Source organism: Leucoraja erinacea, chromosome 6 (assembly GCF_028641065.1).
Source record: "Leucoraja erinacea ecotype New England chromosome 6, Leri_hhj_1, whole genome shotgun sequence".
Lineage (NCBI taxonomy): Eukaryota > Metazoa > Chordata > Chondrichthyes > Rajiformes > Rajidae > Leucoraja > Leucoraja erinaceus.
This window is the reverse complement of record NC_073382.1, coordinates 605,570-620,932: the sequence shown is the minus strand read 5'-3', so window position 1 is coordinate 620,932 and position 15,363 is coordinate 605,570. Positions and strand designations below refer to the sequence as shown.

The 15,363-nt window shown below is 46.0% G+C and overlaps 1 protein-coding gene across 4 annotated transcripts in view; it reads right to left on the bottom strand.

The window, feature by feature from the left end:
- Positions 1 to 12,945, bottom strand: part of LOC129697819 (interleukin-13 receptor subunit alpha-1-like) — a 44,286-nt gene extending 31,341 nt beyond the window's left edge. Inside the window, exons 1-2 of one of the 4 annotated variants that reach the window (XM_055636453.1) lie at positions 12,676 to 12,945; positions 5,228 to 5,360 (exon numbers count right to left, since the gene is read on the bottom strand). In XM_055636453.1, the coding sequence (XP_055492428.1) occupies positions 5,228 to 5,336 (109 nt within the window). In that variant the 5' untranslated portion in view covers positions 5,337 to 5,360; positions 12,676 to 12,945. Of the gene's footprint in view, positions 1 to 5,227; positions 5,361 to 12,671 lie in introns of all 4 variants that reach the window. The other 3 variants (XM_055636451.1, XM_055636450.1, XM_055636449.1) reach the window with 3 other exon arrangements.
- Between the last annotated feature and the right edge of the window lie 2,418 nt (positions 12,946 to 15,363).

Sequence of the window (15,363 nt, the reverse complement as noted above, 5' to 3'; positions counted from 1 at the left end):
TATCCCTAGTGTGTATAGGATAGTGTTAATGTGCGGGGATCGCTGATCGGCACAGACACGGTGGGCCGAAGGGCCTGTTTCTGTGCTGTATCTCTAAACTAATCTAAACTTAATTTCTATCAATTTCCAGAATTGCCAGCTAAAAATCTCAGAGAAGGGAATCTGCTGCCTTGTATATGATCACAGGCCCACCAGTATGGTTAATTCAGAACTTTTTTGTTTAGTTTATTGTCACGTGTGCCGTGGTACAATGAAAAGCGTTTGTTGCGTGCTATCCAGTCAGCAGAAAGATTATATATGATTACTATCAAGCCGTCCACAGTGCACAGATAGAGGATAAAGGGAATAACAATCAGTGCAAGATAAAGTCCAATAAAGTTTGATTAAAATGTATTATGATTATTATTATTAAAGATAGTCAAAGGGTCACCAAATGAGGTAGATGGGAGGTCAGGACTACTCTCTAGTTGGTGAGAGGATGGTTCAGTTGCTGGATAACAGGTGGGAAGAAACGGCCCCTGAATCTGGAGGTGTGCGTTTTCACACTTCTGTACCTCTTGCCTGATAGGAGAGGGGAGAAGAGGGAATGGCCGAGGTGAGACTTGTCCTTGATTATGCTGCTGGCCAATTAACCTAACCTAACCTAACCTTAACTAAACTAAACTAAACTAAACTAAACTAAATGTAACTGTATCTTTGTAATTCTTTGTACTGTTTGATGTGTATATGGACCTGTGTCTGAAATAAAGCTTTAATAATAATAATAATAATAATAATAATAATTAATAAACTAAACTAAACTAATAAACTAAACTAAACTAAACTAAACTAAACTTAAGGATGATTGTGCTTATGTATAGTAAGATTTTTACTGAACAGTGTGCAAACATGGAGTTTGTCTGTACCTCGGTACATGTGACATTAAAGTACCATTAAACCATTGAGCCATTTAGTGTTGGTAATGCTAATAAATACATGGATGAAGCAGTCAGTTTGTAAATTGTTTTTAGTAATAAAATGAGCTATCCATCAATAATCTAGTGATTACCCTTGTAATTTCTCGGGATGTAGTGGTCCTTCTGTTTGCAACTAATTACAGCCTCACTTCATAATAATTGTATTTATCTTAATCCATTTTATATATGTGGTTTATATAACCATATAACAATGACAGCACGGAAACAGGCCATCTCGGCCCTTCTAGTCCGTGCCAAACACTTACTCTCACCTAGCCCCATCTACCTGCACTCAGACCATAACCCTCCATTCCTTTCCCGTCCATATACCTATCCAATTTATTTTTAAATGATAAAATCGAACCTGCCTCCACCACTTCCACTGGAAGCTCATTCCACACCGCTACCACCCACTGAGTAAAGAAGTTCCTCCTCATGTTACCCCTAAACTTCAGTCTCTTAATTCTCAAATCAAAATATATTTATATTATATATTATATATATTCAAATTATATATTAGATTACTATTATGTCTCTTCCTGTATGAACGTAAAGACAGTACAAAAAATGTACCACAGCTAAATTATGGAATGTAGAAAAACAAATTGACCAAGATGCCAAACAGAAAGTAATAAAGGGACATTCAAGCGCCAAACTACATTATATTTTCTTGCATAACTTTCCCCTCGAGCAGGTATTTGGCCTCATTTTGATTGATGGAACGAGCTGCTTGAGGAGGTATTTCAGGCAGGTACAATAACAACACGGTAAAAAACAACATGGTGAAAACGGTGGGCGGCGCGACTCTCGTCAGCAGCGGCCTCTGCAGCCCGTCTGCGTTTTTATTATTTTTTTTGTCTGTTTTTATGAAGTTTTTGTTATTTTTTTGTTGGGGTGGGTGTGTGTGTGGGAGGGAGGGGTAACTTTTAATCTCTCCCTGCATGGGAGACCCGACCTTTTCTTTGTCGGGTCTCCGTTGTCGTTGGGGCTGCAACGAGGAGCGGCCTCCAACAGGAAGACCGGGGGCTCTGGTGCCGACGACTCACCTCACCGTCGCGGAGCTGGCCGAGTCCAGAGCGGGTGGAGCGGTGGTGGAGCGCTGCTGCAGCCCGACCTCCGGAGATTCGGAGGCTGCAACTGCGGGTCTGGCGGACGGCGGCACTGGGAGCCCGCAGGTCCCTGGAGGGAGACCGCTTTTCAGGGCTCCCGCAACGGCAACTTCTCCCGCCCGAGTTGCGGGGTCGAAGAGCTCCTGGAGCGGGGCCTTACATCACCGCCCCGCGCGGCTTGGAATGGCCGCGGGACTCTGCGAGCGCCCGCCGGGGGCTCTAACATCAAGAACCCGGTGTGCGACCTTGCACCACCCGGCGTGGCTTTAATGGCCGCGGGACAATCGCCATCGCCATCGCCAGCCGGGGGCTTTGACTTTGACTCTGACATCGGGGGGGGGGGGAGAGTGCAGTGGAGAGATAAGTTTTTTTGGCCTTCCATCACAGCGATGTGATGGATGTTTATGTAAATTATGTTGTGTCTTGGGTCTATTTGTTTGTAATGTATGGCTGCAGAAACGTCATTTCGTTTGGACCTCAAGGGGTCCAAATGACAATTAAATTGAATTGAATTGAAAACACTTAAAAGACATTTGGCCAGGTGCATGGATAGGAACAGCTTCGAGGAATATGGACCAAATGCGGGCAAGTGGGATTAGTGTAGATGGGCCACCCGGTCAGCATGGGCAAGTTGGGCCAAAGGGCCTGTTTCTGTGCTTTATAACTCTATGTTTCTACGGTTTAGTTTGGTTTAGTTTAGAGATACAGCGCAGAAACAAGCCCATCGGCCCACTGAGTCCACACCGACTGGTAATCCCCGCATATTAACACTATCCTACACACACTAGGGACAATTTACATTGTATACCAAGCCAATTAACGTACAAACCTGCATGTCTTTGGAGTGTGGGAGGAAACTGAAGATCCCGGAGAAAATCCACGTGGTCACGGGGAAAACGTACAAACTCCGTACAGACAGCGCCCGTAGCTGGGATCGAACCTGAGTCTGTGGCGCTGAAAGTGATGTAAGGCAATGACTCTACCACTGTGCCACCATGCCATCCTTAAGATGACGGGAATGCAGAGTTGATCCTAATAAATGGTGGTTCATGCTTGTGGGGCTGATTGGCCTTTTCCTGTTCCTAATGTTCATTTTGTGATCTAATTCTTGAAAAGGCTGAAATCTGCTTCCAGTACTGGATTGTGAACAGCTGAGGGCCTACCACTATTCACAATGATACCCCACGTCACATACTACCAAGATGTGAAAGAGTTATTTATTCTAATTTTCCTAATGTCCAATAACCATAACAACAATTGTGTGTGCTTATAACTTGCTGACCAATTTCCTGTGTGGGACCTTATCGAAAGCCTTCTGAAAATCCACAATCCACAGCTTCCTCTTATCTATCCCAGCACATCCTCAAAAACTCCAGTACAGTCATCCCTGGAGTCATAGAGTCGCACAGTGTGAAAAGAAGCCTTTTGGCCCAATTTTCCCACGCCAATCATCATGCCCCATCTACACTAATCCCATCTGCCTGCATTTGGCCCTTCTCTCTAAACCTATCCTAGCCATGTAACTGTCCAAATGATTTTTAAACATTGTTCCAGTACCTGCCTCAATTACCTCCTCCGGCAGCTCGTTCCATATACCTACTATCCAATGTGTAAAAAAATAGTTCCTCTGGTTCCCATTAAATCTTTGCCCATTCACCTTAAACCTATGTCCTCTGGTTCTTGATTCCCCTGCTCTGGGTAAAAGACAATGGGCAGTCACGGTGCCTTACAGCAAAATGACGCGCCAGAGACCCGGGTTCGATCCCGACTACGGGTGCTGTCTGTATGGAGTCTGTACGCTCTCCCCGTGATCTGCGAGTCACTAATTTTCTCCGAGATCTTCGGTTTCCTCCCACACTACAAAGACGTACAGGTTTGTAGGTTAATTGGCTTGATAAAAATGTAAAATTGCCCAAGTTGGCGATATGCAGAGTACTGCCCTGCCGACTATTCAGAAGGTCCAGAAGGAAGGTTTAATGCATTCACCCATATATTCCTGTAATAAGGGGTAGGCCATTTAGAACGGAGATTAGAATGGATTTAGAACGGAGATGAGGAAAAACTTTTTCACCCAGAGAGTTGTGAATCTGTGGAATTCTCTGCCTCAGAAGGCAATGGAGGCCAATTCTCTGGGTGCTTTCAAGAGAGAGTTCTTAAAGATAGCAGAGTCAGGGGATATGGGGAGAAGGCAGGAATGAGGTACTGATTGTGGATGATCAGCCATGATCACAATGAATGGCGGTGTTGTGGCCTACTCCTGCACCTATTTTCTATTGTCTATTGTCATAGGGCGGCACGGTGGCGCAGCGGTAAGTTCGCTGCCTTGCAACGCTTATAGTGCCGGAGAACTGGGTTCGATCCCGACTGCAGGCACTGTCTGTACCAAATTTTTTATCTTCTCCCCGTGACTTGCGTGGATGTTCTCAGGGATCTCCGGTTCCCTCAGAGGAGTTGGCGGGGGTACTTTTTTAATTTTTCAGTGCCCTTTATGTGGCAACTATTTGCATACCCTGGGTATGCAAGCAAAGATTTTCACTGTGTCTTTTTACATGTGATGACAAGGTAAAGTAGTCCAAGTCGGTATCCCAGACTTGTGTACCATCAATGTGGTCGACCACCTAACACTCTTATACTTAATATGATTGTGGCTAACGTATAGCAGGATTGTCACTCAACTGTAGGCAAGAAAATAATTTCACTGCTGCTTCAGTACACATGACAATAAAGTACCAAAGTATCATTTTTAGTGTGTTTTTGTGTGTTCTTTTTCATTGTATCGCTGATGGCAAATTCAATTCACTTGCGCTTTATGTGCGATGTGGCGAAAAAAAACTAATTGTTGATTGTTGATTGTTGTAGCACCATTCCTCACGGAACACATTACGTATGAAAAGAGATATCGTTACTAGCTTTCAGACGATTACATACAAATTGGATTCCACATTATCCTTAGATTATAACATAGAAACATAGAAAGTAGGCGCAGGAGTAGGCCATTCCGCCCTTTGAGCCTGCACCGCCATTCAATATGATCATGGCTGATCATCCAGAATCAGTACCCTGTTCCTGTTTTCTCCCCATATCCCTTGATTCCATTCACCCCCAGATCTATATCTAATTCTCTTGAATATTATCAGACATTCATGAGTTGAAATTACTCACCCATTCCCTCTGGAGTAGTAGAGGAAAACCCATTGAAGGTGATAATCCATATCATTCCCACTTGTAGGAAAGGGGAATGAGCAACATGTTTCCATGCCACCAAACTCATATGAAATGGTAGTTCCACGTTAACCTATGGAGAAAGTGTGCAGGGATTAGAATACCTTGCGATAACCTGTTTGCTTAACCTTTTAAGGTCTGGCACCTAGTTGTATTCCTTTTGATCATTCACAGAGTTTGACAATGCCTTTTGAATCTAGATGGCATTAATATGTGGCTGGAACTTCATACGAAAGCCAGGAATTCTGAATATTACAATTTCATGATGTACAAAATGTTACTTATGCAGGTTCACCGCCCGATTAGCCGGCTCCCTTGGTTCCAAGTCAGCAGCATAATCAAGGACAAGTCGCACCCCGGCCACTCCCTCTTCTCCCCTCTCCCATCAGGCTAAAAGCTTTAGAAGTGTGAAAACGCACACTTCCAGATTCAGGGACAGTTTCTTCCCAGCTGTTATCAGGCAACAGAACCATCCTACCACAACCAGAGAGCAGTGCTGAACTACTATCTACCTCATTGGTGACCTTCAGACTATCCTTGATCAGAATTTGCTGGCTTTACCTTGCACCAAACGTTATTCCTTAATCATGGTACACAAAAATGCTGGAGAAACTCAGCGGGTGCAGCAGCATCTATGGAGCGAAGGTAAATAGGCAACGTTTCGGTGTCCCGAAACGTTGCCTATTTTCTTCGCTCCATAGATGCTGCTGCACCCGCTGAGTTTCTCCAGCATTATTGTGTACCTTCGATTTTCCAGCATCTGCAGTTCCTTCTTGAACAAAATTCCTTTATAATGTATCTGAACACTTGATTGTAATCATGTATTATCTGACTGCTGACTGGATAGCAAGCAACAAAAGCTTTTCACTGTATCTCGGTACACGTGACAATAAACTAAACTGAACTAAACAGAGCTTTGCTAGATCATCCATTTTGAGTGGAAACAGGCCCTTCTGCCCACTGAGTCCATGCCGACCAGCGATCGCCCCTTCACTAACATTAAGCTACACGCTAAAGGCAATTCACAATTAACAGAAGCCATTCACCCAACAAAACCTGTACATCTTTGGAGCATGGGAGGAAACCGGTGCACCCGGAAGAAACCCACACGGTCACGGGGAGAACATTGTACAAACTCAGTACAGGCAGCACCCGTGGTCAGGATCGAACCCGGGTCTCCGGCGCTGTAAGGCAGGAACTCCACCGCTGCGCCACTGTGCACTGTAAAAATAGCAAGTGATGCGGTGGCCACAGGAGTGCTTCCACTATACAACCAAGCTTTGCCAGGTAATGTTTGGTGAATTGATAATGCCATTTTGAACTTCGTTGTAAGGAGCAACCATTTTACAAATTGTGCTTTATGGGGAATGCCCTCTCAGGGCTTTCTGATGGTGTTTTTTTTTTTACAAAAGTTGTAAACTTTTGGGTGCTTCTGAGTCCATGAAGGCTTCACGGTGGTGCAGTGATAGAGTTGCTGCCTTACAGCGCCAGAGACCCATGTTCCATCCTGACTACAGGTTTTTGTCTGTACAGAGTTTGTACGTTCTCCCCATGACCTGCGTGGGTTTTCCCCGAGATCACCGGTTTCCTCCCACACTCCAAAGACGCGCAGGTTTATAGATTAATTTGCTTGGTATAAGTGTAAATTGTCCCTTGTGTGTGACTTGATTTGAAGTCTTATCAAGTTTAAAATGACATTAATGCTTTACATATAATGTTTAAAAGACCAAGGATAGTGTTGAAGCCAAGGAAGAGACATAAACTGGCCAGAAGAAGTGGCTAACCAGAGGACTGGGAGAAATTTAGAACTCAGCAGAGGTGGACAAAGGGGTTAATTAAGTGGGGAAACTAAGAGCATGAAAGAAAGCTTGTGGGGAATATTAAAACTGACTGTAAAAGTTTATTCAGATATGTAAAAAGGAAAAGACTAGTGAAGACAAATGTAGGTCCCTTACAATCAGAGACAAGTGAATTTATAATGGAAATGGCAGGACAGTTAAACAAGTACTTTGGTTCTGTCTTCACTAAGGAAGACACAATATCCCAGAAATACTAGAGGACCGAGGATCTAGTGGGCTGGAGAAACTGAAGGGAATCCACATTAGTAAGAAAATTGTGTTAGGTAAACTGTTGAGACTGAAGGCAGATAGATCCGTAGGGTCTGATGGTCTGCATCCCACAGTACATAAGAAGGTGGCCCTAGAAACCATGGATGCATTGGTGATTATTTTCCAATGTTCTCTTGATTCTGGATCAGTTCGTGGACTGGGGGGGTAGCAAATGTAACTGTACTTTTTAAGAAAGGAGGGAGAGAGAAATTATAGACCAGTTAGCCTTACATCGGTAGTAGGGAAGATAGAAACATAGAACATAGAAAATAGGTGCAGGAATAGGCCATTCGGCCCTTCGAGCCTGCACCGCCATTCAATATGATCATAGAAACATAGAAAATAGGTGCAGGAGTAGGCCATTCGGCCCTTCGAGCCTACACCGCCATTCAATATGATCATGGCTGATCATCCAACTCAGTATCCTGTACCTGCCTTCTCTCCATACCCCCTGATCCCTTGAGCCACTAGGGCCACATCTAACTCCCTCTTAAATATAGCCAATGAATTGGCCTCAACTACCTTCTGAGGCAGAGAATTCCAGAGATTCACCAATCTCCGTGTGAAAAATGTTTTTCTCATCTCGGTCCTAAAAGATTTCCCCCTTTTTGTTAAACTGTGACCACTTGTTCTGGACTTCCCCAACATCGGGAACAATCTTCCTGCATCTAGCCTGTCCAACCCCTTAAGAATTTTGTAAGTTTCTTTAAGAGACCCCCTCAATCTTCTAAATTCTAGCGAGCACAAGCCGAGTCTATCCAGTCTTTCTTCATATGAAAGTCCTGACATCCCAGGAATCAGTCTGGTGAACCTTCTCTGTACTCCCTTTATGGCAAGAATGTCGTTCCTCAGATTAGGAGACCAAAACAGTACGCAATACTCCAGGTGTGGTCTCACCAAGGCCCTGTACAACTGTAGTAGAACCTCCCTGCTCCTATACTCAAATCCTTTTGCTATGAATGCTAACATACCATTCGCTTTCTTCACTGCCTGCTGCACCTGCATGCCTACTTTCAATGACTGGTGTACCATGACACCCAGGTCTCGCTGCATCTCCCCCTTTTCCTAATCGGCCACCATTCAAGTAATAGTCTACTTTCCTGTTTTAGCCACCAAAGTGGATAACCTCACATTTATCCACATTATACTGCATCTGCCATGCATTTGCCCACTCACCCAGCCTATCCAAGTCATCTTGCAGCCTCCTAGCATCCTCCTCACAGCTAACCCTGCCCCCCAGCTTCGTGTCATCCACAAACTTGGAGATGTTACATTCAATTCCCTCATCCAAATCATTAATATTTGGATGCTGGAGTCAATTAGTAAAGATGTTATAGCAGCGCATTTAGAAAACACTGATGGGATCAGTCAAAATCAGCATGGACTTATGAAGGGGAAATCATGCTTGACTAATCTTTTGGTATTTCTTGAGGATGTAAAAGGTACAATAGATAAGGGAGAGGTGGATGTGGTGTATCTGGACTTTCAAAAAGCCTCTAACAAGATCCCACACAAGAGATTAGTATGCAAAATTAGAGCACATGGTATTAGGGAACATGGATAGAGAACTGGTTGGCAGACAGGAAGCAAAGCATAGGAATTAACGGGTCCTTTTTCGAATGGCAGGCAGTGACTAGTGGGGTGCCGCAAGGTTCAGTGCTGGGACCCCAGTTGTTTACAATATATATTAATGATTTCGCCAAGGGAATTAAATGTAATATCTCTAAGTTTGCAGAAGACACAAAGGTGGGTAGCAGTGTGAGCTGCGAGGAGGATGCTATGAGGCTGTACGGTGACTTGGATAGCACGACTTGGAAATCGCTATCAAAATATGGAGGGGACCGGGGGACAGGGTGGACACAATATTTTGGCGGCCGCGCAATCATGCGCACACTCATACACGTGCGCGAGGCTTCGGAGGCTCAATCCAGCGCTAAATGCAGCTCAACTCTGCCTGTCTCGCTGGGTTAACCTACAGCCCTGCCTGGACTGACGGGACATCAGCGCTGCTTCCCCGTGCTGGCTGTAAACCTGGGGCATATTTCCCGTAAGTCCAGGCAGGTCTGTAGGTTAACCTGGCGGGACAGGCAGAGTTGAGCTGGATTTAGCGCTGCTTCTCTGCGCTGGCTGTGGGCTTGGGGGCACCATGCCCATCTGACTCCCGATGTCTCTGGACACCCGTGGGGGTGGGGGGGGGCACTCGGGTGGGGACCGGACAGCGTCGGAGCGCCGGGATCGATCCTGGCTGTGGATGAGGAGCAGGTCTGTGCCGAAAGTGTTTTGGCACATCTCCCTCCTCCAATCACCACACTCTATCCTCAGTCCCACCCCCTCCCCAACTCCTCCCTCCTCCATTCATCGTGCTGAATCATCATGTCCCGCCCCCATTGCTTGCTGACCGACGTCTCTATCGCCCAATCGGTGCCCTCGATCAGCAGTCCAACCCCCACTGTCTCGTGGAAAGCGGAGATTTCACCGGGTTTTAAAATCCGGATTACAAAAAATGGGGGGACGTCCCCCACCTCTCAAAACATGGGGGGGACGTGTTCCCCCTGGCCCCCCCTGGATTTCCGCCCCTGTTGGATAGGTTGTGTGAGTGGGTTGATGCATGGCAGATGCAGTATAATGTGAGGTTATCCACTTTGGTGGCAAGAACAGGAAGGCCGATAATTATTATCTGAATGGTGTCAGATTAGGAGGCGGGGGGGGGGGGTGCAGCAAGACCTGGGTGTGCATGTACATCAGTCACTGAAAGTAAGCATGTAGGTTTAGCAGGCAGTGAAGAAAGCCACTGTGAAAGTTGGCCTTCATTGCGAGGGGATTTGAGTTTAGGATTGAGGAGTTCCTACTGCAGTCTTACAGGACCCTGGTGAGACTGCACCTGGAGTATTGTGTGCAATTTTGGTCTCATAATTTAAGGAAGGACATTATCATACGTCATCATCATACGTCAATCCCTCCATCCCGGGAATTGACCAGGTGAACTTACGGTGCACTCCTTCAATAGCAATAATAACCATATAACCATATAACAATTACAGCACGGAAACAGGCCATCTCGGCCCTATAAGTCCGTGCCGAACAAATTTTTTTCCCCTTAGTCCCACATGGTATGAGTGCAGGCAGGTGGGACTAAGGGGAAAAATAATTGTTCGGCACGGACTTGTAGGGCCAAGATGGCCTGTTTCCGTGCTGTAATTGTTATATGGTTATATGGTTATTATTGCTATTGAGGGAGTGCACCGTAAGTTCACCTGGTCAATTCCCGGGATGGAGGGACTGACGTATGATGATAGAATGGGTCGACTGGGCTTGTATGCGCTGGAATTTGGAAGGATCCCTACGTCAGACTGGTGTTGTGAGACAGCAGCTCTATTGTTGCGTCACTGTGCCACTATTAGGCTGAGTTAAATTAGTATTAGAAAAATAACACAAAAACCAATAACAGCAATAGCAACACAATAAAACAGCAACATTAATATCTCAGCGGGTCAGGCAGCATTAGTGGAGGAAATGGTTTGGTGACTGATTAAAGAATGGTCTGCACGTCCGATCAGCAGAGAAGGTTATTGGCTGCAACATTCCCTCCATTGATGAACTGTACACTGCAAGGGCCAGGAAGCGGGCGGGCAAGATCATCTCTGACCCCTCTCACCCTGGCCACAAACTCTTTGAATCACTTCCCTCTGGAAGGCGACTCCGGACTGTCAAAGCTGCCACAGCCAGACATACAAACAGTTTTTATCCACGACTAGTTGCTCTACTCAACAGCCAAAAATATGTAGCCTCCCTTTGATCTGGTATTTTGTTGATTCACATGCTTGATCAATAGTGTTTTATCATTAATATAGAAACATAGAAAATAGGTGCCGGAGGAGGCCATTCAGTCCTTTGAGCCAGCACCCCATTCATTGTTATCATGGCTGATCATTCCCTATCAATAACCCATGCCTGCCTTCTCCCCATATCCCTTGACTCCACTAGCCCCTAGAGCTCTATCTAACTCTCTCTTAAATCCATCCAGTGATTTGGCCTCCACTGCCCTCTGTGGCAGGGAATTCCATAAATTCACAACTCTCTGGATGAAAAAGTATGTTCTCACCTCAGTCTTAAATGACCTCCCCTTTATTCTAAGACTGTGGTTCCTGGTTCTGGACTCGTCAAACCTTGGGAACACTTTTCCTGCATCTAGCAGGACTTATTAGCAGGACAGGTAATGTCTTATTATTATTATTATTATTAATGTTTAGTGTTTTTTGAGTCATTCGTAACTATCACTGTATGTCATGTTGTTACTTGTGGGCGGAGCACCAAGGCAAATTCCTTGTATGTGAATACTTGGCCAATAAACTTACTTACTTACTTACTTACTTACTTACACTCGAAATGTTACCTGTGTGTTCCATCTACAGATAGACGCAAAGTGCTGGAGTAACTGAGCTGGTCAGGCAGCATCTGTGGAGAACGTGGATAGGTAACGTTTTGGGTTGGGACCCTGCTACAAATGCAGCCTGACCAGCAGAGTTACCCCAGCTTTTTCATCATCACTCTCTTCACTTCACGCCAGAGAGTGCCGTGCAATTCCAGCGATGAAAGACATGTCACAAATACCATCGAGGTTGACAAGAGTTTACTCCGAGTGAAAAACCAAAACGAATTGCAATCTTTTCTAACTTAGATTTTTTTATTCAGAAGTTTGCAGGGAGGAACTACTGCTGCGGGTTTAAGTCAAAGATAGACACAAAATGCCGAGTAAGTCAGCGGGACAGGCAGCTGCATCTCTGGAGAGAAGGAATAGGCGACGTTAGAAGGGTCTCGACCCGAAAGATCAGCCAATCCTTCCCTCCAGAGATGCTGGCTGTCCCGCCCGAGTTACTCCAGCATGTTATGTCTCTCCATAGATTCAGAAGTCGCCCTTTGACGGCTGCGTTGATAGCAGGGCAGATAAAAGACGGCCCAAACACTGGGAGAGAGAGTAATAAACACAATGCCACATGTAGGGAGGAAGGATTACACCTTACGATAGACATAAAAGGTTGGAGCAACACAGCGGGACAGGCAGAAACTGCAGATGCTGGTTTGCATCAAAGGTAGACACAGAACGCTGGAGTAACTCAGCGGGAAAGGCAACGTCTCTGGGGAAAGGGGATTAGGCGACTTTTCCAGTCGAGACCCTTCCTCAGACTGCCCTTTGGACCCCTTTCTCCACAGACGCTACCTGACCAGCCTCGAGTTACTCCAGCACTTTTGCGTCCCTGGACAAAAATGTCACTTACTTACTTGTGGAAGCGAGATTCTTGTGCAGATGTGTTGAGCGCCCGGAGACTCGGCGTTCAACGTTTACAGGTAAAGGCGGAGGCGTGCCGTGAAATTCCAAGAAATTTAAAGGAAATAACCAGTTTGAGGTGTAGCCCAGTGTTGCAACTCCCACTTCCGCTGAGTGTCAGGTAGATGAGATAGCAGCAGGTAAAATTGTGACTGGGCTGGAGAACAAGCAGAAATGGGTTCACGGTGAAGGGGGAAAGATTTAAACAGGAATCTGAGCGGTAGCTTTTCACACAAAGGGTGGTGGGTGTATTGAACGAGCCGCTGGAGGAGGTAGTTGAGGCTGGGACTATCCCAACGTTTAAGAACCAGTCAGACGGGTATATGGATAGGACAGGTTTGGAGAGACATGGGCCAAACGCAGGAGGGTGTGGGACTAGTGTAGAAGGGACATGTTGGCCGGTGTGGGCAAGTTGGGCCGAAGGGCCTGTTTCCACACTGTTTCACTCGATGACTATCTAACTTGACTCGCTCGCTCTCTGACACTGCCTGACATTGCATTCGGTAACAAAAACATAGAAACATAGAAACATAGAAATTAGGTGCAGGAGTAGGCCATTCGGCCCTTCGAGCCTGCACCGCCATTCAATATGATCATGGCTGATCATCCAACTCAGTATCCCGTACCTGCCTCTCTCTCCATACCCCCTGATCCCTTAGCCACAAGGGCCACATCTAACTCCCTCAAAAAAATGTAGTCAAAAATGAACTGGCCTCAACTACCCTCTGTGGCAGAGAGTTCCAGAGATTCACCACCTGGGAGGTCTGATCATTATACTTAAGGTGTAAAGCAAAGAAGATCTTTGGTGTAAAGTATCAGATTGAAAAACCCGCCACAGTTTCATGGGCTGGGCACCCACACAGCTCTGCTGCCTGTCTCGCTGAGTGAATTGCTCCAGCATTTTGTGTCTAACTTCTGCCTTTCTAAGAAGCCTCGCTTTACAGAAATGTGGACTCAGTCTGCAGAACGATCTCGATCTCAAAAACGATCTCGATCTCAAAAACGATCTCGGTCTCGATAGACACAAAATGCTGGAGTAACTCAGCGGGACAGGCAGCATCTCTGGAGAGAAGAAATAGGTGACGTTTCGGGTCGAGACCCATCTTCTTCAGACTGAGATCCTCCTTCAGAACCTCAGTGAGAAGAAGGGTCTCGACCCGAAACGTCACCCATTCCTTCTCTCCAGAGATGCTGCCTGTCCCACTGAGTTACTCCAGCATTGTGTGTCTGTCTTCTGTGGAGACAAGGAACAGCAGATGCCGGTTGCTGGACGGGAGGACACAAAGTGCTGGAGTAGGGTCTGAAGAAGGGTCTCGACCCAAACGCCACCAATTCCTTCCCTCCAGAGACGCTGCCAGTCCCGCTGAGTTACTCCAGTTTTTTGTGTCTAAGCTGGAGTAACTCGGCAGATCAGGCAGCATTGTCGTGGTTAAGAGACTCATGGTTGGAGAAGATGACACAGACCAGGCCCGTACGAAGCTTTCCAATAAGGGGGGTGGCATGACAGGATTACAAAAAAAATGTGATGTGAAATAGTGTGTGCACTGCGCACATCATGAGCGCGAAGCATGAAGCCACTCAGTGCATGGGGTGCAGGGCCCTTAAGCGGGCCCTGGAAGCTCTGGGGTTTTAGATGCTCTCTGAAGCATTCTGAGCCTTATTTTGGAGCATTTTTGCACCAAATTTCTGACCTATAATTCAGAAATTAACAGGAATCTGAGGTAGCTTTTTCACACAAGGATGCTGGGTGTATGTAACGAACTGCCAGAGGAGAAATTTAAAGGAAATAACCAGTTTGAGGTGTAGCCCAGTGGTGCAACTCCCACTTCCGCTGAATGTCAGGTAGATGAGATAGCAGCAGGTAAAATTGTGACTGGGCTGGAGAACAAGCAGAAATAGGTTCACGGTGAAGGGGAAAGATTTAAATAGGAATCTGAGCGGTAGCTTTTCACACAAAGGGTGGTGGGTGTACAGAATGAGCCGCTGGAGGAGGTAGTTGAGGCTGGGACTATCCCAACGTTTAAGAACCAGTCAGACGGGTATATGGATAGGACAGGTTTGGAGGGACATGGGCCAAACGCAGGAGGGTGTGGGACTAGTGTAGAAGGGACATGTTGGCCGGTGTGATCAAGTTGGGCCGAAGGGCCTGTTTCCACACTGTTTCACTCGATGCCTCAATCTAACTTGACTCGCTCGCTCTCTGACACTGCCTGACAATGCATTCGGTAACAAAGTGTCAGAAAGATACCTGGGAGGTCTGATCATTATACTTAAGGTGTAAAGCAAAGAAGATCTTTGGTGTAAAGTATCAGATTGAAAAACCCGCCACAGTTTCATGGGCTGGGCACCCACACAGCTCTGCTGCCTGTCTCGCTGAGTGAGTCGCTCCAGCATTTTGTGTCTAACTTCTGCCTTTCGAAGAAGCCTCGCTTTACAGAAATGTGGACTCAGTCTGCAGAACGATCTCGATCTCAAAAACGATCTCGATCTCAAAAACGATCTCGGTCTCGATAGACACAAAATGCTGGAGTAACTCATAGACACATAGAAACATAGAAATTAGGTGCAGGAGTAGGCCATTCGGCCCTTCGAGCCTGCACCGCCATTCAATATGATCATGGCTGATCATCCAACTCAGTATC